We start from the raw sequence: 20,055 nt of genomic DNA on the forward strand, positions 1-20,055 counted from the left end.
GGTCTTGAGGTACCCAAGGTGTCCGAGGCGCAGGTGGGCTTCTTTTATAAGGTTCATTCGCAAGGGAGTGTCGGCCGGGATGACGAGGCGGTGGTCGATGAAAAGCAGCCCATTGAGCTCGGTGTAGTCTTCGCGAAGGGGGAGGGCCTCCTTCAGTGCCTTGCAGAAACCGTCCGATTCATAGCCAAGCCGAACGCGGTCTTGAATTGCTGGGGAGAGAGAAGATCCGAGTTCTGTGAGTGCTGCTACGCAAGCGATATCGCCGGCGTCAATTTGTAACTCCTCGGTGTCCTTCCTTGACAGAGCATCCACAACCAAATTTTCCTCTCCACGGATGTACTCGAAGCGAAGATCGAAGTCGGCTAGAAGCTCTGTCCAGCGTGCTTGTCGGCGGCTAAGGTTTTGTTGTTTCAAGAAATGGATGAGCGAGTGGTGGTCCGTCAACACATTGACTTTCATCCCGAGGAGCAGCATTTTCCATTTCTGGAGGGCATGCACCACGGCCAAGAGCTCCTGTTCATGCACCGGGTAGTTGCGTTCCGCAGCTGTCATCTGATGGGACTCGTACGCAATTGGTGATGCGCCCTTCCACTCCTTGCCTTGGAAGAGCGCGGCGCCGAGGCCAGTCCCGCTGGCGTCAGTGAACAGCCATAACAGATCGTCGGACTCGTAATCCACGTTTTTCAAGCACAGGAGCGAGGTCATGATCCGTTTGATGTTGTTGAAGGCCTCGTCTTCTGCTTTTCCCCAGTTGAACTCTTTGGGATCGCGTTTACTGCTGGTAAGGGGGGTCAGCGTGCCTACATATTGTTGTAGCCCCCAGATGAACTTTTTCATCCATTGTACTGTTCCAAGGAATTTCTTGACCCCTTTTGAGGACCGTGGTGTTGGCCAGTCCTGCACAGCTGTGATTTTACTGTCGTCCGGTTGAATGCCGTCAGCCGAAATCCAATGTCCCAAGAACTTAATCTTGTGTTGAAAAAGTTTGGTCTTTTTGGGACTGCAATATAACTTTGCAGCTTGGATCCGATCCAAGACCCGGCGGACGTGCTGTTTGTGCTCGTCGAAAGAGTTCGAGAATATGACGATGTTGTCCAAGTAGACGACGCAGATGTCACCGATGAGTTCCCCAAGCGCCTCCTCAAGCCGGGCCTGGTGTGTAGCCGGTGCATTGGTGAGACCCATTGGCATGACGCGCCACTCGTACAGTCCCCACGGAGTCTTCACCGCAGTCAACGGTATGTCAGCCTCGCGCATCCGAGTCTGGAAGAAAGCGTTGGTTTGATCGAGGATCGAAAACACCTTACCAGTTGCTACCAGGCGGACCAGTTCATCTACGTTTGGGAGGGGCGACCGGTCTTTGACTGTCAGGTTATTAAGTTTCCTGTAGTCACAGACCCAACGGGGAAGAGCTTCCGGGTCCTTCTTTGGGATGATAAGACTGGGAGACGCGTATTGACTAGTAGATCTGCGAAGGCGTCCTGCTGCGACGTGTTGGTCGAGAAGTTTCTGCCAGGCAGCGAGGTACTTTTGAGGGTATGAGTACTGCTTTTCGTTTATGGAGGCGTTTGGGTTGGTGAGGATAATTCGATGGCGGACTCTAGAGCTTTCGTCCTGCATGATATCAGGGAAGGGTCCGTCGGGGAAGAAGGTGTGCGTCTCGCTGTCTTCGGGGACTGCAGGGATATCGGTGGGGAATAGATCTCGGAATTCATTCAACATCATCTGTTCCGCACGTTCCCGCGATTCACTCGAGTCTGATATCCCAGCTACGTGGGTCGTTCTCGTGTCTAGTGCTCGGTAGTCGTGGATTGTGATTGCTGGCGAGCGACAAGAGATGCATCGGTCAGGGAAGGAGAACGATACTTGGGCCTGTTGGAGAAAAGGAGTCCCAAGGATCGCGTCGAGGCCACCGTTGATTGGTCCAAGGTGGAAAGGAGTGTCGTGAATCTTGGCTCCCGAGGTGGGGTTGACAATTGTCGCATGTGTGTAAAATTGTAGCAACAGAGGTGTGGGCGACTTGTTGTCCATTGCAAGACCGATTTTTATAGGTCTCATCAGTTGAAGTCGCTCGAGGCCCGCGGATACGACCGTTTGAGGCGAGATGAGGTTTAATTTGGATCCTGTGTCCAACATAGCCTTGATCAGGGAGTTGCCCAGTCGAATTTGAAAGATCAAGCGATCCGGGCGCGAGGAAATTGAGGGTTTCATGGTGGAAACCAGAGGAGAAATGAGTTCGGAAGAAGAGTTCGTCGGGAGTTCTGCGTAGCACGTTGTTGGTACGAGAAAAAAAAAGTGTAAAGGCTCAGTCAAGCCTTTCACTGAGTACTACTATTCTCAGTGTAGTCCGTATACGAGACCGATATGTCTCGGAGAGAACCTAAATTCTAGGACCAACAATTATATTGCAAATGCTAGCTCAGTAGAAAGAGTCAGTCGTGGTTCTCTACTCTATGTACAATTGGGAATGGTGAAAGATAGAAATGAAAGGTGATGGAGCTTACCTAGCTCAGTAGAAAGAGTCAGTCGTGGTTCTCTACTGAGCTAGGAGGGGCGGGGAGTCGCGGACTAAGTGTGCGGCTCTGAGGTCGTCCTGTGATAGCGTTGTGACACCCGCGTGGAGCGCGGTGCTCACAAGGGATGGTATGTAGTAGTGTTTGACCAGGGGCACATTTGGGAGCTTGAAGCCCCTCTAAATCCCAAACCCACACAGCCCATCCTCTTACACATGACCACAACCTCACTACCCTTGGAAAACATCATTGATTGAAACTTTTTTTCTCCACTCTTCAGGGCTTCTCTCATGAGCAACGGCCCGGTTCACGTATCCATTCCAAAGGCCCACTTTTTTCAACCCACTGCAGTGCCTGGTGTCTCCATAAATCCAGTCCGCCGGCAAAATCTGAAACGGATATCAAGCTGCACAGCCTGCCGTCGGTATTGCTCTCCCTGGCGCGAGCCCCTCCGGCAATGGATGTTTCTTCTTCAGATCAATCGTGAGTGCCTTATGTGACAAAGACCTCCTCCAAAAAAAGACCCTTCAGATTACAGAATCTGAATCACCATGTACTGAAACTATTTCCGTCCTTGAATATATCCAGGGGCGCTTCAAACAACAAGTAAAACTCTCCAAAACTAACGGAAAGCGCGGACAAAGGCGGAAAATGGCACACATGTCCTCGGTTTAATGCCTCAGTCATCCCGCCAGCCTCTGGAGCCCAACCAGTACGACATTCGCCTCATAGTAAAAGCGGGATTGTATGGTAAAATCAAGATTAGAAACGTCTCCTCAGTCACGCTCCGTACATTTCACCTCCCGGACTAGGCCATTTGAATCGATAATGAAGAGTAGAGCAGAAACACGACATGCAGTATAATACTGATACGGAGGGAAGAGGCAATCCTGAAGATCAAGGCTGAACTCGCCTCAGCAGCCGCCAGCGGGGCCACGCTGCCGTTTGCCAAGTTCCTCGAGTTTGACCTTGCCAAGATGGCGGCGGGAAGAGGCCCTGGCCAATTGTTGAGTAAGGCGGTGCAGGGCGTCGTCAGGCTCGCAAGTGGCAGGGTTCGCCGGGGCGCCTAGGGTGTGGATGTGGCAACAGGGTGCCTCGTCCTACTGAGGCGTGGAGATTGTAGTGAAGGAAGGCTGGAGGGCGGACAGCCATGGCTGCGGATTGGAAATAGTGGGACAGTGGGCGGTGGCATGGAGTGATGGCTAGAGGGGTGTTACAACTGGTGCGGGGTATCGTTGAGGCTGAATGCGGGTATATATAGAGCAGAAAGAAGAGGGGAGAAACCCTAGGGGTATCGGTTTTGTCCTAACCCCTCCCTGGAGCGCCCTAATCACTTGATTAGGCCCTCCTTGCAAAACAAAACCAACCGGCCCCTATTTGCTTGTTGCTGCGGCATGGCTGGAGGGTTGTCCATAGGACTTCTGAAGTCTTTGGGGACATTTCAACAGACTGCGGGTGTATTTAGTGTATGTAGGGGCCTCTGAAAAAAAATTGTAATAGAAGTACGCCAAAACTTAGATCTAAGTTTCCACAATTGTGTGGATTTAGGAAACTTGGATAAATGTCGAAATTTTGGCTGGGCAAGAAATCACAAATGGCTGGAGGGAAAATATTAAGCCTCAGCCAGCCTCCCCCTCAGGTCCTGTGGACCTGCCCCAGAGCCCAAAGATACTTCTGGACCTCAGCTTTCATTTGGCACCAGTCTCATCTCCTCAATCCAAACCATTTGCACTGCACTAATCTTTTAAAAATAAAAACATGAAGAAATGTAAACTAAGGATGCGCAACCATCATGCCTGGTGGATCCTGGATCTGCAAAACCGCAGATCCTACACATCTAGTGTTACATTTTGTTGCAGATAGGAAATTCAATTGTGCATATTATCAGAAAATCCAAAAATGGATCTTCAGAGCAATGTAATATCCTTCAAAACGGATTCCTTCAATCAGTTTTGCCGCTTTTTGCTCAAACTTTTGGGTGAGGGTGCGCATCAGCACTCCCAATGAAACTGTCTATTCAGTTTTTTGTACATATTTTGCTGATTTTTAAATAATTATTTAGTGATTTTGGGGTTGAATATCCTTCCTTTCCCTGCCAGACTTCAGACTTTAGGTGTAAGCCTCTCCTGCGGAGAGCCCTCCAGGCGGGGTCACCTGGACCCTCCTTTTGAGAGGCTTAGTTAAGCTAGGGCATGCTTGTACTGAAGACAGCAGCATTGAGCAATAATCCAAGCAGACAATGTGTGCCAGGCGGATCTGCATGTTGCGGCACCTTGTCCACTTGTGGGACAGGAGCAGGAACCAAGTCTGTGCCACATGTATTATTGAGGAATCAATCTCAACTTCCCATTAGCTATGTGGGGGCTCATGGTGAGCTTTCTGGGAATTCAAAGGCCCATGGGCTATTTAGTGGCCCAGGGTGATACTTCTAGACCACCAAAAGCCCATGTTGATATTTTGGGCCCATCAAAAGCCCCAGCAGCTCACAGGGCAGGGGAAAACTCCTTTAATACTGACCCAATGTGCATTTGGGGCAGGCCCATCTCAGGCCTGCTCAAGCCTGCTCCAGGCCCACCAGGCCCATGAAAAAAAACCATCCCAAAACATTGTCCAATGATATTTGCTCAGTTTGGGACATTTTATTTTTTTTGCTCAGCATGCTCAGTTTGTTCCCCTGAGTGAAATTTTGGTTTTATTTTTTTCATGTTGACTTTTTTTTTGGGCAAAATTGTTTGTAGTGGGACAAGGGTGCAGGAGTGTCCAGGTGCTCACTCCAAACCAGCATGGAGTGCAGGGATGTGCACTCCAAAAACGACCTGGTTTTGCAGTGAACCACATCCCACTCCAAAAATATTGGAGTGGTCAGACTCAGAGGTTCATGCCTTTTTTGCTGTGCACATAGGAAATTATTGGTGTGCCTAAAGCCTGACCCTATTGAAAAAGGATGGTAAATAAGAAGACTCACAAAATTTGCTTTTATTGAGGAACAGCATGAACAGGATTCCCAGAAATTGGAGTCAATTTGGACCACAAAATCAATTTTTGAAGAATGGATTATTCACCAATCTTCAACCAACCACAAATCAATAAATGACACAAGGCCATGGCTCCCTATTCCCTACCTACACAATCAAATTTGTATGGATTCAAACAACCAGGCCCCCTATTGAAGTTAGCCCATACACAAATTTTTCAAGGAATCCCTTTCACCTAGAAACCCCACCCAAAGGCTAAAAAAACAGTAGATACATACATTTTTGTAATTTCACCTATTCTTGTCTCTTAGTCTTACTTCTGCATCAATCCCCTTCCTTCTATACCATTTCTCTTTGATCATTTTTGCTCCCTGTTGGATCTACTCTCAAATTGCCTGAATATCCACCATTTATAGTCTGATCATGTTAAAAATTACAAAGTCTGCTCACCAGTACCTGGTTCCATTGGGAAACTGTCTATGCAAACACATCCAAGCCCTTGTCCCCACAGCGGTTGGGGGGAACTCATTTGGCCTGGGAGAGATGCATAGAATTGAGATCTCTTGCATAGAGAGAGGATTCCAAATAAGCATGAAATTTGGCCTGAGAGATTCTGCAAGCTTTGGTGGCGGAAAATGTCAGCTCTACCAGAAGATCACAGTTTTCAACTAGTTTCTTTTTTGGTCTTCATGAGGCAAAGCTTGTATTATTCTGAATCAAACTTTGTATTCAGAATTTGGGGAATCCATCCCCCTCATAACTAAAAAAAATACAAAATTTGAGATGCTTGGACACTTACTGGCAAAGCAAGGATGTCAATGATGTACCTCTTTGGAGACTCCCGGCTCAAAACCCAGTCTTGAGGGTGGGCAAGTGTCACATACTGTAACCTAACAGAGAGGTTAGGTTACAACAGAGGGTACCCAACACTCTCTAGCAGGATGATAACACATTTATGCTGAGATGCATTGTAGAGACTGTAAAATGAAGATGTGTCTGGTGAGAGTTGAACTCACAACCACAGATATCCTGAGACACATACTGGAGTGTTGCCTTTACCAAGTAGGACTACGGGCAATTAGGTGACGCTCCTGCGCGGAACATCAGCTAACCCAAGCCCCTTTGTGTTAGGTGACGCTGTGTCCCATAGTGTCACCTCTTTGCCTGTAGTGTAGGCTACAGATGCTTGTGGCTGCCATCTGGGCAGTTGGTTGGTAGTAGTCATGGGTCAATCCAACATCCCGCCATACTGTGGTGATACATCATGGTAGCAGACTAACAGACAACTCAACATACATAGCTATCCACTGCTTTCCCCTGTTGTCTCACAATGAGTGTGCCCTTAATATTTCTTTATCTCAAAATTTTGGCCAATATTCCAAAGCTCTCAAGTGGCTGAGCACCAATAATTCATGAATCTCCCATTTTGAATGGGAGATGATTTGCATTGGGTTCAGACTCACTCCAAAAAAACCGGCTCAACTCAAACTGTGCACAGGTTAAACACACAATACTGTGATATAACCCATTTTCTGGCTCAATCTTAAGCCCACTCTGTGTAGTCACTGTGCAATGTGCATTTTAGTGAAACTGAAATATTCAAATATGAATGGACAGAATTGGATCACTACAAAATGAAAAAGAGCCAAAATTGCTTCAATTTCAAATTTCAATTTCATATTCCAATAGCTTGCACAAGCCATTGGGAGGTTAGGAAAATAAGAAAAATGAAGTCTAATAGTTAATTGATTTTTTCTGCTGAGGAATTTGCTCTATTTTTTACTTGCCCCAGTTATGTTCAGATTCAGTTTTTCATTCTTATTCCTTCAAATAACTCAATTTGTGATGTGATTTCAAGATATTGGAAGAATATGTAAATTGAAATAAAAACTAACTGAATTTCTGGCTCACTTTATTCCCATCCTCCTAGTAATATCATCATAATTTGAAAAGAATATTATCCTGTTGACTATCTCAACTATGACCCTGTGATAATTGCTTGCTCTTTTAAATTTCAAAGATCTTCCAGTTTTTTCTAACCAAATTTTGAGAACACTCCAGGAAATTGCAGCCAAACCAGCTGGATCATTAATACCTGAAGAATGTGGGGAAAAAGCTTTGAATTTCAAGAAATCATGCAATTGGATGGAAAATTTCTTTTTGGTTATTAGTTCTGGATCTTGTTCAATCTTTCTCCAGAAATCTCCAAGGAAATCTGAGATACTTTCAATCATCTTTTTTTTCTCAACAACTATCCCTTCCTTATTTTCTGTGAATACTGAAGAATAGATTAAGGCAAACACTGGCACACACTTGTTCACTTTTTCTATATAATCCATTATTCGTGATATTGTAACCAATTTCTTTCTTCTTTGAGGTAGCCTATGTTGATTCCAGATTTCAGACTCCAGATTGGGTTCCAATGTTTTTTTCATCTCATCTTCAAATACTGGACATCTACTAAGACCAATCTTTTCATTTGCAATTTTATAAACAACTTCTAAAATGAATTTGCTTCTCTGACGGGAATTTGGTCCTGGTGGAAAAGCAAGGTCCGGGTCATGCTGTACAAACCCCTGAAGAAATGATCCATGCTTTTTTCTGGGAAGACAAAATATTTCTATGGTCTTTCCAGATTTTTGGTCCCATGTTTCATCATATTTCAATTTGTAGAAAAAATCAAAGAGCTTTTTGGCTGGAGTTTTCTCAGATGACTTCAGGTTGCCAGTAGTTTTTTCTGGTGGGTCTTGCTTGACAGCCACATAATCCCAGTTGCGAACATCCAACATTTCAATAATTCCTGGATCAATATCCAGTGCGTGTATGTTGTGTGTCTTTGTATTAAATGTTTTATGTGATCCAGAAGGAGCTTGATGGTAATTTTCAAAAATCTGAAGGGGCACAACTTGATTCTTGGACAGGGTCTTTTGGCTACTCATTTTTGAACTGGACTTCTCCTCTGCAACTTTTTTCCGATCGGGGGATCTTGCTAACCTCTTTGGAAATTCCATTGGGCCTTTCCACTTGCATAACCAGTCATTATCTGTAGGCTCCGCATCCAAGTTATTAATTTTGCGCTTGTGGGAGCTAGCTGAATGACTTGTGGGGAATGAATCCTGTGTGGCTATCATGGGGAATGGTTCTGATTGTTTCTGCGGCAGGCTCCAATCTGCCTCGGTGAGATGCAAGGGTCCTGTTGGTGGCAGCAATTCCAGAGTTAAATGTTCCTCGGGTGGTGGCTCGTTCAAATCAATTCCAAGCATCAGTGTTGTTTTACCTTGAGTTAAGCTTGGGGTAAGTGAGACTCGGTTGATCAAAAAGAACATGGCGGACAAAAAGCACCTCATGTTGTCCTATATATAAAGCGTTGAATGTACTATGCTAGATGAAGATTCCTGTGCAATTTTGATGTACTTGGCAAAAAGACAGTGTGCCTCAAGTGAAATGCTGGTATCGAGTTCAACAATTCAAATCATGCTCACCTCGGTGTGCAAAGAACGCCGGAACCCACCAACAACCCTGAAAATAAGAGCCTCGGGACTGCGGTTAATCACAGCTTGGATGGTCAAGTTGCGACAAGTCTTCAGTTACGTTGTACTCCTTGACGCAGCACGCCTCATGATTGTGTTCTGAAGCGACAAGCCTCAAGACTGTATCCGGCCGGACTTAACAAAGTATCCTGTCCGGGTCCATCTGGACTGTTGCCAAGATGCTTTCTCAAAAATGCACGATCACAAATTACTTATTTGTTTGATCTCACCAATTGGCAAATCCTACGCACAGCAAGGAGTTTTTCTGTTACGCGTAGTTTGTCATGTGGAATGAGATGGAGTGTTTGGTGATTGGCTGAGTAGAAAAAAGGACATCAGAAAACCCAATCTAGACAGGAAACGATAATCTGGGAAAAAAGCTGGATAACAAGACAAGAAGATCATTTAGTGGCAGGAACAAATATGAAGGGGACACAGCCAGAAGTTCAGAAATCTCTCTGGCATCACCTGGTCTGATACCAGGTTGTTTTTATCGCAAGATAATTAGCATGAAGTACTAGAATTACAACCACCAAAATTAGTAAATGCAATTATAAGAAAAATATTAAAGCAGCATCATCGTTGTGGTCACCTATTTTGATCAATTTTTTTCTGCTTGTTATGTTATTCATCGCAGTTGAAATTCCTCCCTGTGATGCGTAAAGGAGGACAAAGGTGAGCAGTTTTTCATGGGTGAGTTTGCCCAAGCGACCATTGATCTCTGCCAGTTGAGTGCGCTGCCATACCATCTCTGCCTTCTCCCTGTCCACCGAGCTGCCTGTCGAGCTTCCCGGCGAGGTCCCTGCCGGGTCGGAGCGGGCAAATAGACGCCGAGTCGGCCGAGCCTGCCGCATTCTGAGATCACCAGTAGTATACCGCCTGCCGCACGCTCTCCACAAGCCCCGCGTACTTGGCCGGCTCGTCGTCCACCGCCTGATAGCGTGTTGCGTTGATGATGGTGTGCGCGACCGGTCGGTTCTGCATGTTGGTCTTGAGGCGCCAGACTCCGCTGCCCAGAAATTGCTTTGTTGCCTCTTCACTTTCTCCTTCCTGAAGATAACTATAAACAGCGATAGACAAGGAAATGGAGATGGTGGTCGCAGAGAGGGTTGAAGGAGAGCAAGAGCTCTTTCTGGGCCGATAGGGGCTTGTTGAGCTTCATGTAGTCCTGGAAAATCAGTTGAAGATAGGCGAGCGAGATCGGCCGGCCAGGCCCAGAGAACGCCTTGTTGTTGAACCTGGCAAGCAGTGAATCATGGAGCTCATTGATGAGGATCCAGTCGCTGAAGTGACAGTCGGATGTTGTTGATGAACATTGCTGGAACCCATCGGAGGGCGGCCATCTGGTGTCACCAAACTCGTCGTAGGGCGTCACGCCGCCACCGGGGGTCATCGCGTCGTCTGCATGCCAGTCGACCAGGTTTGAGAGTGGTAGTTCCACCCAGAAGGGTGGGAAACTTCCCACTTCTCTGAAGGGAGAATACCTCCTTGGGTTAAAGGCGAGCAGGAGGGCGGCCGCTTAGTTATGGGGACAGGAATGTCCTGTCGAACAAGACGGCTGGTCAGTTAATTTCCCCGCAAACAACAGGAGAAATATGAGAAGATAACTTACCAAGCAACTTGAGCGCGGGCGTAACAGGCTTGTTGGAGGAAGACAAGTCTTCTGTGGGAGAGCGAGAGTGATGCTATTGCTTGGCATTCATTTTGGCGAGTTTGGGGTGGCTCACGGTCGGGCAGAGAGGGGCAAATGCGCAACCCGCATCATAAGAGCAGGACCAATGGGGATGCACTCAGCTTAGTGACGATGCTGATTTCTACTTTTTTCACGTTGATCACTGATAAACCCTGTGCCACCCGGGCCCCAGGGTTTGCCTAAGCCTGGATCCAAAGTTCAAGACTTACGAACTCCAACAATTTGAGGTCCAAGTGATACATTTTGGCGGCACAAGCGATCAGCGGCGCTTAACTTGACACAAGCGGAGAGTTGATCTCGAGTGACTGATCGTAAAAATCGCCCACCGACTACCTTTCAATTGGCCGCACTCATCGCTGTTCTGTTGGGCACTGTCGAGTGAGAACCTCCTCCTCTGAAATCCGAGTTGATCTTCGTTCCCTGGGATAGGTTGGCGGGGTGGGTGGTGAGGGAGAAAGAGGGCGGGTAATGACGGTGCAGAAGCCGACAAACATGCTGAGGAGGGCAAATTTGAGCCGGCTATGTACTTCAGATGATGACCTTCTTGGCCGACTTGTGCGGGTTTAGGTCGCGCATGAAGGTCTCAATCAGCTTGGCTTGGATTGATTCTTTCTTGGCCATCTGTCCCTTGACATCCTCGACTGCCCCACGCCGTCGTCCAAGAGCTTGGAGAGCCCGGTTGTGGAGTGACGGCGAGCTGACGTCTAAAATAATCCAATGATTGGATGATTTCCTGTTGAGATCCCCAGAAGTGATCTAGAGCCCAAAAGGATAATTTGCCCTGCAAAAATCTAGACTTTTTGGGTCTAAACCAACATCTGTGGTGGTTACAGACTTCATGGATCTTCCATTAAATCAAGAGGCTTGGAAAAATGGAGGACTTCCCTTCGATTTACACGGCCGTGTAAAGTCAGATTTGGCACTTGTAAAGCCAGATTTTTACACCCTGGTTTTACACGCACTTTTCAGCGGCTAGATCAAACCAGAACATCCCTCTTGATGGCCAGTACACAACCCACCCGATAGCTGGTCTGTACCGGCCGTCCAGAGTACACAACCCTCTCGATGCCCGGTACAGACCGATCGTCGAGGGGACTCAACCCTCTCGATGCCCGGTATAGACCGGCCATCGAGAGTACGCAACACCCTAGATGCCCGGTCGAGACCGGCCATCGAGAGTACACAACCCTCTCGATGGCCGGTATAGACCGGTCATCGCGAGGACATAGCCCACTCGATGACCGGCCTGTACCTCGAGAGGACACATCCCTCTCGATGGCCGGTACAGACCGGCCATTGAGAGAGAGGGCACCACCCTCTGGCAGATCTGTGCCGGTCATCGAGAGGACACAACCTTCTCGATGGCCGGTACAGACCGGTCATCGAGGGGGTACATCTGTACCGGCCATCGAGAGGCTTGAGTCCTCTCGATGACCGGCGTTGTGTCCTCTTGATGTCCTACCCACCGGTCATCGAGAGGCATGTGTCCTCTCGATGACTGGTAGAAGGGACACATCTGTACCGGGCATCGAGAGGACACTGTACCCTCTCAATGACCGGTCCGTACCGGGCATCGAGAGGGGTCTGTACTCTCGATGACCGGTCTGTACCGGCCATCGAGAGGGATGTGTCCTCTCGAGGGACAGGCCGGTCATCGAGTGATCGATGAGGCCATCGAGAGGGTTGTGTACTCTCGATGACCGGTCTCGACCGGGCATCTAGAGGGTTGCGTACTCTCGATGGCCGGTCTATACCGGGCATCGAGAGGGTTGAATCCTCTCGATGGCCGGTCTATACCGGGTATCTAGAGGGTTGTAAATCTGGCAGGTATTCTGGCATCTCAAGCCTGCGGAAAAGCTTCTAAAGCTAAAAATTACAAGGTGAGTCAGATCTGGCTTTACAAGTGCCAGATCTGACTTTACACGGCCGTGTGAATCAAAGGGAAGTCCTCCAATGACTCCCAAATTTTGGCTGATCACTTCAAAAATTTGGTTAATGTCCTGCAGACTGTATTTTGACTGCCTCATGATGTCTCACAGAGCCCTCTTTTGGGTTGAACAGTTTTTGGGAGTGGCTCACCAAATTATGGTGGCTGTTTGGGAGTTGTTGAGCTTATTTCTCCCCTTTTTTATTTATTAGGGGGTATCAGATATAAGAAATCCACAATTAGAAACCAGTTAATTAGCCAAAAATAAAATTCTTCACCAGTGGATCCCAAAATGGGGTAGGTGAAGGACCAGCATCTGATAAAATGAAGGGTTTTTTCAAACCATTCAATCACATAATGGTGGATTTGGTCATATTTGATACCCCCTCACTGCAAAAAAAACTGTGTCAAATGTGAGCAGTTGACATGCGGCAACTCTGAGGAAGCTTGTGGTGTTACACCAGCCTTACTCAAGGTTTGACTCAACCCAAGCTTCAATGCACAGTCACTGTGCACCTTGCACAGTGACTGTGCCAACAAAGGCACTTCTGCATTCATGTGGAGTTACAATGGCAGCTTGGCTTGAGTATCCTGCATGCCAACTGCAAGCAGTTGACCAAGTTATTTTTGCAGTACCTATTAGTATTACTGAACAGTTGACGTACATGGCACATGGGAGTTAGACCTACGTCCATGATACATGTATCCATCAGGCGGCAGAGCCGCGGCACTGCTTGGAGGGGGAGGTGGCGCAGCCTCCACCCGCCCTCTCCCTTCTGGGATGGCCCATTGTCACAGCCTCACGTATAGGGAACTGTATCGGAGGGTTTCACCCTTCTCCGCCAAACTAGTCCCCTTTGGGCTAGGGAGACACAACTTCCTTGCCGCACCGCTGGGTCCCCTCAAGAACCAAGCGTGGCGGCCGACTTGTGGGTGGCCCGGGAAGTCTATAAAAGCAGCAGCCCCGGGAGGCTGAGGACGCTTTCCCCAGCAACATCTAGTTTTGCAATCCAGCCTCCTTCTGCTTTGAACTTCCTGGGCCTTGAGTTTCTTCAGGTCCACCCGCCCACCCCTGCGGAATAGCCCTTTCCGTAGGAGGTTCTGTACGGACCCCCCTTCTTCCCTGTGCATTCCTCTGCTCTGTTTCTGCTTGGGGGGCTCTTTGATCCCCACTTGGTCTGATGGGGTCTTTTGGAACCATCTTTGGATGGTGCCACACCCAAAGACACCCCCGGCCCCGGGTGGTAGCCCCCCCCCCCCCAGCCCACACAGCGCCTAGACCAAGCCCCCTGCTGAAGGTGGGGCGTGCGGTCTAGGCTAGGGGACGCAACACTGACTAAGCCCTGGGCTAGCAGCAGTGCACTCCCCAAATCTGTTCAGATTTAGAGCAGCATGAGAATGGACCCAGGGTTTGCAAGTAACCCAGCCAAAACACACTTATAATGTAGGGGTCTAGTTCATCAATTGGAGTACGTACCTCTCAATTACCAAAAATCCCGTCCATAGAAGGGAGTATGCTTCACCCAATGGTCAGTGTGTACTCAGGGTGTAAATGTGCTGGGTAAAAAACAGTGCCCAAACCCAACCAAGCTTAACAAAGCCTCCCAGTGAGGCAGCTCTGCAGGTTCTCTGTCTCACAGAGAGGCTTACCTGCAAAAACCTGTATCTGGCCTGAGAGCCCCAGGAATATCAGCCTGTATCAGGCTTTTTTTTCACTTTTTACTTTTTTTTAAATCAACCATCAGCCCGCTGAGACTGCCCCTCTGGACTTAAGAAGTGCTCAGGAGTGCGCTTCTTCTGATGCAATTTAGGCCTTGTAGCTGCCGATATAAGGCCTGATCCTTGCATTTGAAGTTTTCGAACACCAAGAAAAGCGGACCATATTGAGAGAGAATTCTTTTGTAAATACATGTGGCTTTGTATCAAAAGCTGTTTCAATCTATTGAAATTCAGTCAAATACTGCATTCCTCCTTACATCAGCAGGAATTTGTCTCAAAAAGAGGCCTTTTTCAAACTGCTCTCCAGGCCATGTACCAAGTGCTATCATCCTGTGACTGCCGCCAAATTGAAGAGGAGAAGCAGGCCTTTCTTTGGTATCCGGGGCGGGAATCAATTCTTTTGGGAAGTTGGGTTTTTGGGGGCACAAATTTGGCCACCTGCAAAAACTAAGAGCTGTAGGCGGGGCTCTCACGCCAGGAATCAGGGATTCCATGCAAGTCCCTCCCTGATGGGAGGTCGCACTTCGGGCGAGGTGCTCCGCGCCGCGCCCCCCGGCAGGCGAGGGACTTGTGTTAAGTTCAAAACCCAACCCAACCTTTAATTTGGGTCAAGTTGGGTTGGGAAAGATTGGGGAATATGCTGCCTGAACCCAACCCAATGCTGTTGGTTTGACTGTGGGGGAGACAACCCAAGTAGAAAAGAGGCTTCCCAAACCCAATCCAGAAATTTTACAGGTTGGGTTGTGTTGGGTTTGGGACATGTGAATTTCTTTCAAAATGTTCCCAAACCCAACCCACAACTCGACAGGTCTTGGTTTGGTTTTGGGTTTGCCCAACCTGTTTACACCCTGGGTGTGTACTGCTCTTGCTGATTGTTCATTGGGACTTGGGAGTGTGATATGACAAAAATAAAACAATTGGTAACACTGTTGCCCGCCTGGAGGGGCCCAGTGCAGTGCTGGGTGCCTGTTTTTGGCCAAACATGTGCGCAAACCGGCGGTGCAACTGGTACCCGGGTCAAAAAGCCAAATTCTCTACCTCAGAAGAAGTCAAACAAAAGTTAAAACTGGCAGACAGATAAATTCATGGTAACACTTCTCCTGCAGTTATTAGTGAGTTGAGCATGATGATAGCCTTAGTTTTGGTTGAAATTGAACTGAAATAAGATCTTTTGATCAATAAAATTATGGTATGGCAGTCTTGGGAGAGTGCGCCAGATTCCCTCCTAGTGTTTGAGAAAATATGGGAAGAATAAGACTAAAAATGACAATATCACTTCACTCAATTTATCAATTGTTATCCAAGTTTATATTCCCATACTCCTGGTAATATCATTATAATTTGAAAAGAATATTATCCTGTTTACTATCTCAACTATGACCTTGTGGTAATTCTTGGCTGATTTAAATTTCAAAGATCTTCCAGTTTTTTGCAACCAAATTAAAAGAATACTCCAGGAGTTGGAAGACAATTCACGTGGATCATCAAGATCAGAAGATAAGGGAGAAGCTTTGAATTTGACAAATTGTTGTAATTTTTTTGCAAATTGCTTTTTTTCATCTAGTTCTGTTTCTTGTCCAATCTCTCTCCAGAAATCTCCCAAAAAAATTGAGATACTTTCAATTATATTTATTTTCTCAATTCCTATGCCTTCTTTGTGTTCTGTAAATATTGAAACAAATATTAAACCAAAAACAGTCACACACTTGTTGACTTTTTCTATATATTCAATTATTCTGGAGATTGAAACAAAATGACTGGATCTTTGAGGAAGCCTATGTTGATTTGAGATTTCAGATTCCAGATTAAGTTCCAGTATGTTTTTTATCTCATTTTCAAAGGCCAGACAGCTACTAAGACCAATCTTTTCATTTGCAATTCTGTATACCATTTCTAAAATGAACTTGCTTCTCTGGCCGAAATTTGTTTCTGGTGGGAAAGTAAGGTCCTGCTTACATCGTGAAAATCCCTTCAGAAAAGATTGATGTTTTGCCTTGGGAAGAAAAAATCTTTCCATGGCTTGTTTACATTTTTGATCCCATCTTTTGCCATATTTTATTTCATAGAAAAATTCAAAGAGCTTTGTGGCTGATTGTTTTCCAGATGACACAAGGTTTCCAGTGGTCTTTCCTGGCGGGTCTTCCTTAACAATCAAATAATCCCAGTTGGAGAGATCCAACATTTTGATAATTCCTGGATAAATTTCAAGTGCATGTATGTTTTTTGCCTGTGTATCAAATTTTTTATGTGATCCAGAAGGATCTTGGTGGTAATTTTCCACACTACTTTCCAAGATATCAGGAGGTGCAACTTGATTTTTGGACAGGCTCTTTGACCTAATCACATTTGAACTGGAATTCCCCTTTGAAGTTTTTTTCCAAGTGTTTGGAATGCCACTAGCCAACCTTTTTGGTCCTTTCCATCCGCATAAGCAATTAATATTCATAGGCTTCACGTCCACATCGTCAATTTTGCGCTTGCAGGAGCTAGCTGAATGACTGATGGGTAATGAACCCTGTGTGAAAATCACCGGCAATGGTTTTATTTTTTTCTGTTCTAGGTTGTAATCTGCTTTGATAAGATGCAGGGGTTCTGTTGAGGGAAAAAAATACTGATTTGAATAATCCTTGGGTGGAGACATGTTCAAATCAATTCCAAATATTGGTTTTCTTTCATCATGAGTCAGGCTTGGGTTAAGTGCAACTGGGTGGATCAAAAATAAAATGGCATAAAAAAAGCACCCCATGCTAGAGATGTCTGTGTGTTTGCCAGGTGTTTAACAATACTTGCCAAAAAGGAAGTCTACCACTAATGAAAGATTTTTTTCAATCTCAATAATTAAAATTATTTTATAACTTGGTGGGAAAAAACACTGGAAACTACAGCCTCCAGACTCTGCTGTGGATTGATCAATTTGTGACAAGTTTTCATTGATTTAATTGTTGATGCAACATGCCTCATGAGTGTGTCTGAACAGACTTCAAGAAACTTGATTGAAATCCTTGTTGAAACCTGGTCTCATCACCAAGCCTTGGTTGACCAGAGCAGGTCATCTGCATTAAATTCCCTGTTTGATTCTAGGGGGAGGGGGGAGGGCAATGCAACAAGTGTTTACCATTCTGGCCAGTGAGGCCAGTGAGAGTGGTTTAGTTAAGCTGCTGTCTGACAAGACAAACCAAAGATAAAATGGTTGTGTAAAATAATAGTATCACAGCCCCTGATGTTGATTGCTTGATGCTGCATGAAAATAACCAATCTCAATCACTATCACAATTTTCTTGTTTGACTTCACTTTTTGTTCAATCATGTGCACAGGCTCAGCGCAGAGTTTTTAGGTGTTGCTGTTGTTTCTGTGGACTGGTGATTGGTATTCAACGGAGTTTACTATATGCATGTAGTCATTTCACTTTGCATAAATAGTCTCACATTGTCCGCAGTCTGTTTGAGTTGTAACCCTAGTTGCTTGTTTATACACCACTACATAGATCATTGTAATGGTTTCACATCTGGATTCATTTCATCATGTTTGCTGACATCCCTCAACATCAATTTTAGGTCCATTTTCATCTTCTCACTCATGTTTTCTTATTCTCATCTTGCCTGCCCATCTTTGTTAGGTTTGTCCTCTATGTGTCCGTAGTTACCACATATGTAGGTTGTGTCTAATATTTCACTTCATCCTCCCAGGTTGGTCCTCTGAGTGTCCGTAGTCACTGCGCAACAGCTTGTGTATAATGCTTCACTTCATCATCCAAGACTACTCAGACTTATAATTGGCTGAATAGAAAAAATGTCACCAGGAAATAATCAACTGGGAAATAAAAGCTAGATAAGAAGACAAGAAGATTGCTTAGCGAAGGAACAAATATGGAGGGAAACAGGGAGGGGGCTATTCATCAGGACTGATTTCAGTGACCGAACTACCGCCAAAATCCTGGCTTGTATCTGAATCATTCTGTCGGACTTCCAAGACTTTCCACCAACAGTCTGCATTAGCCTCAGTCTTCCATACATTCATGATTTCGTTGGCAATTAACTCGAAATTATGGGTTGCTAGACAGAGGATCGTAGGTCCAGCACCCGAAAGACAAATCCCTAATAATCCTGGATATTTCTCCGGCGTCAACTCTTGTGTCAATCGCGGTAATGCGGGGATCTGATGTTCACCAATTCAAAGAAAATTAGAAAGTTAATGTTTTGCAGATTTTCAGCGAGTGGGGCAAATCTGATTATCTTAACTAATGTTTTCCGGTATGGTTGGTGGATTTTGTCTTGCATGGCCTGGTAGATAAGCTTTGCATCTGGGGGTGATCGGCCAAGTGCAGTCGTCAAAACGGCCAATCTTTGAAAGTTGAAGACCTGTATATTTGGCGTGCGCAATTGTCAGGTTCATCATCTGTCCCGCTAGGAAATGTGGAGTGGAGAAGATGAATACACGATGATCCGAACGTACGATGTCTTTGCGGGAGTAAGATTCCTTGAGAACGTCTCGGGCCTTACTGGTCGAGACTTCGAATTCTGGCACGACCATCAGACACTTGATCTCTTTTGCCCAGTTCAGTCGAATATAATGCCCGATTCCTTCGGGTGCTCTGGGGGGAGAGCGGCCCCAATCTTCGCCGGCGTCAGGAGGGTATTCAGGGAGTACCTCCGAAAGAGGTATTGATGCCGCCTCAAGATCGGCGGGGGACAACTCGGAGAGATACGAGGCGACGAAGCCGCCGAGCAGAGCCGCGGCGACGTTATCCGGATGACGCTCGACCATGAGCGCATAATCTAATTTACGACCGGTGGGCAGGTTCAGATCGCCAAGTGCGTTGGCCAGTTCGACTCCAGCGACGACAGCTGCACCGGAGGAGCCCAAGCCACGCCCAAAGGGGATCTCATTATTGATCTTTATCGTCAGTCCGAACGGGAAGGTCGAAATCGAATGTGAACGAAGTACGTAAAGGGCCACCCGAGTGATCAGGTTGTGGTATGGGTCAGTTGGCGCGTCGCTGGCTCCAAAACCTCCTTCGTAGACGAGCTTAGGGACCCGTAGCGTTTGGTCAGTCGAGTGAGGGTCCAAAGAAACTTCGAGAGTCAAGTATAACGACAAAGCAAGTCCGAGGACGTCGAAGCCAGGGCCAATGTTAGCCGAGGTGCAGGGTACCTTGATGAGCCAAGATCGTTTCGATTGAATAGCCTCCGATGACATTCTTGGCGTTCTTCTCGACTTGGAGCACTTCAACCCGTAACCAGATTGCCGGACACCTCTTTTGTGCTAGGCCCTGGGGGGTCCCAAATTTTGAGGCTCGTTTACCGAGCTCCCCGGGGGTTAGGAAGGGGTCGGGGGGAGGGGATGAATGGGCTGGACCCCGTACCCGTCGGGGATGCGGATATTGTTCCCCCGCGGATGTACTCAGGGGGTTCAAAAGGACCCCGGAAGGGGTCTTTCAAGCCGCCTCATGTAGGCTCCAGCCAAACTTTAAAAAAAGATACGTGTACACAAGGAGTTATTGAATTTATCTCTCCTGCCATCACCACTTTTGCTTTTTAAACACCTGTACAGCATTGATATGGGCTTAAAGGTGTCACTACACATGTTTTTGTTGACACATTGAGCCAGGGTAGCTGTAGGCAGGGGCTGTAACGTTTGGATACGTACATCAGGCAGCTTGAAACCCGCCTTCCGGGGTCCTGTTCAGGTTTAAAGTAG

At 46.7% G+C, this 20,055-nt stretch overlaps 4 protein-coding genes across 4 annotated transcripts; 1 reads left to right on the top strand and 3 right to left on the bottom strand.

The window, feature by feature from the left end:
- Nucleotides 1-2,640: 2,640 nt before the first annotated feature.
- Nucleotides 2,641-3,583, top strand: PtA15_4A567 (uncharacterized protein; the record flags this gene model as incomplete). The annotated part of the gene is made up of 3 exons (XM_053168464.1): nt 2,641-2,643; nt 2,794-2,996; nt 3,391-3,583. 3 exons carry the CDS (start codon nt 2,641-2,643, stop codon nt 3,581-3,583), a joined length of 399 nt encoding a protein of 132 aa, XP_053019671.1.
- Nucleotides 3,584-9,642: 6,059 nt separating this feature from the next.
- On the bottom strand, nt 9,643-10,002 carry PtA15_4A568 (uncharacterized protein; the record flags this gene model as incomplete). The annotated part of the gene is made up of 3 exons (XM_053168465.1): nt 9,643-9,668; nt 9,765-9,820; nt 9,929-10,002. 3 exons carry the CDS (start codon nt 10,000-10,002, stop codon nt 9,643-9,645), a joined length of 156 nt encoding a protein of 51 aa, XP_053019672.1.
- A 76-nt stretch (nt 10,003-10,078) lies between these two features.
- PtA15_4A569 (uncharacterized protein) lies at nt 10,079-10,411 on the bottom strand (the record flags this gene model as incomplete). The annotated part of the gene is made up of 1 exon (XM_053168466.1): nt 10,079-10,411. One exon carries the CDS (start codon nt 10,409-10,411, stop codon nt 10,079-10,081), a length of 333 nt encoding a protein of 110 aa, XP_053019673.1.
- A 7,835-nt stretch (nt 10,412-18,246) lies between these two features.
- Nucleotides 18,247-19,554, bottom strand: PtA15_4A570 (uncharacterized protein; the record flags this gene model as incomplete). Its single annotated transcript, XM_053168468.1, has 3 exons — nt 18,247-18,513; nt 18,597-18,716; nt 18,811-19,554. 3 exons carry the CDS (start codon nt 19,552-19,554, stop codon nt 18,247-18,249), a joined length of 1,131 nt encoding a protein of 376 aa, XP_053019674.1.
- Between the last annotated feature and the right edge of the window lie 501 nt (nt 19,555-20,055).

Source organism: Puccinia triticina, chromosome 4A, assembly GCF_026914185.1.
Source record: "Puccinia triticina chromosome 4A, complete sequence".
Classification (NCBI taxonomy): domain Eukaryota; kingdom Fungi; phylum Basidiomycota; class Pucciniomycetes; order Pucciniales; family Pucciniaceae; genus Puccinia; species Puccinia triticina.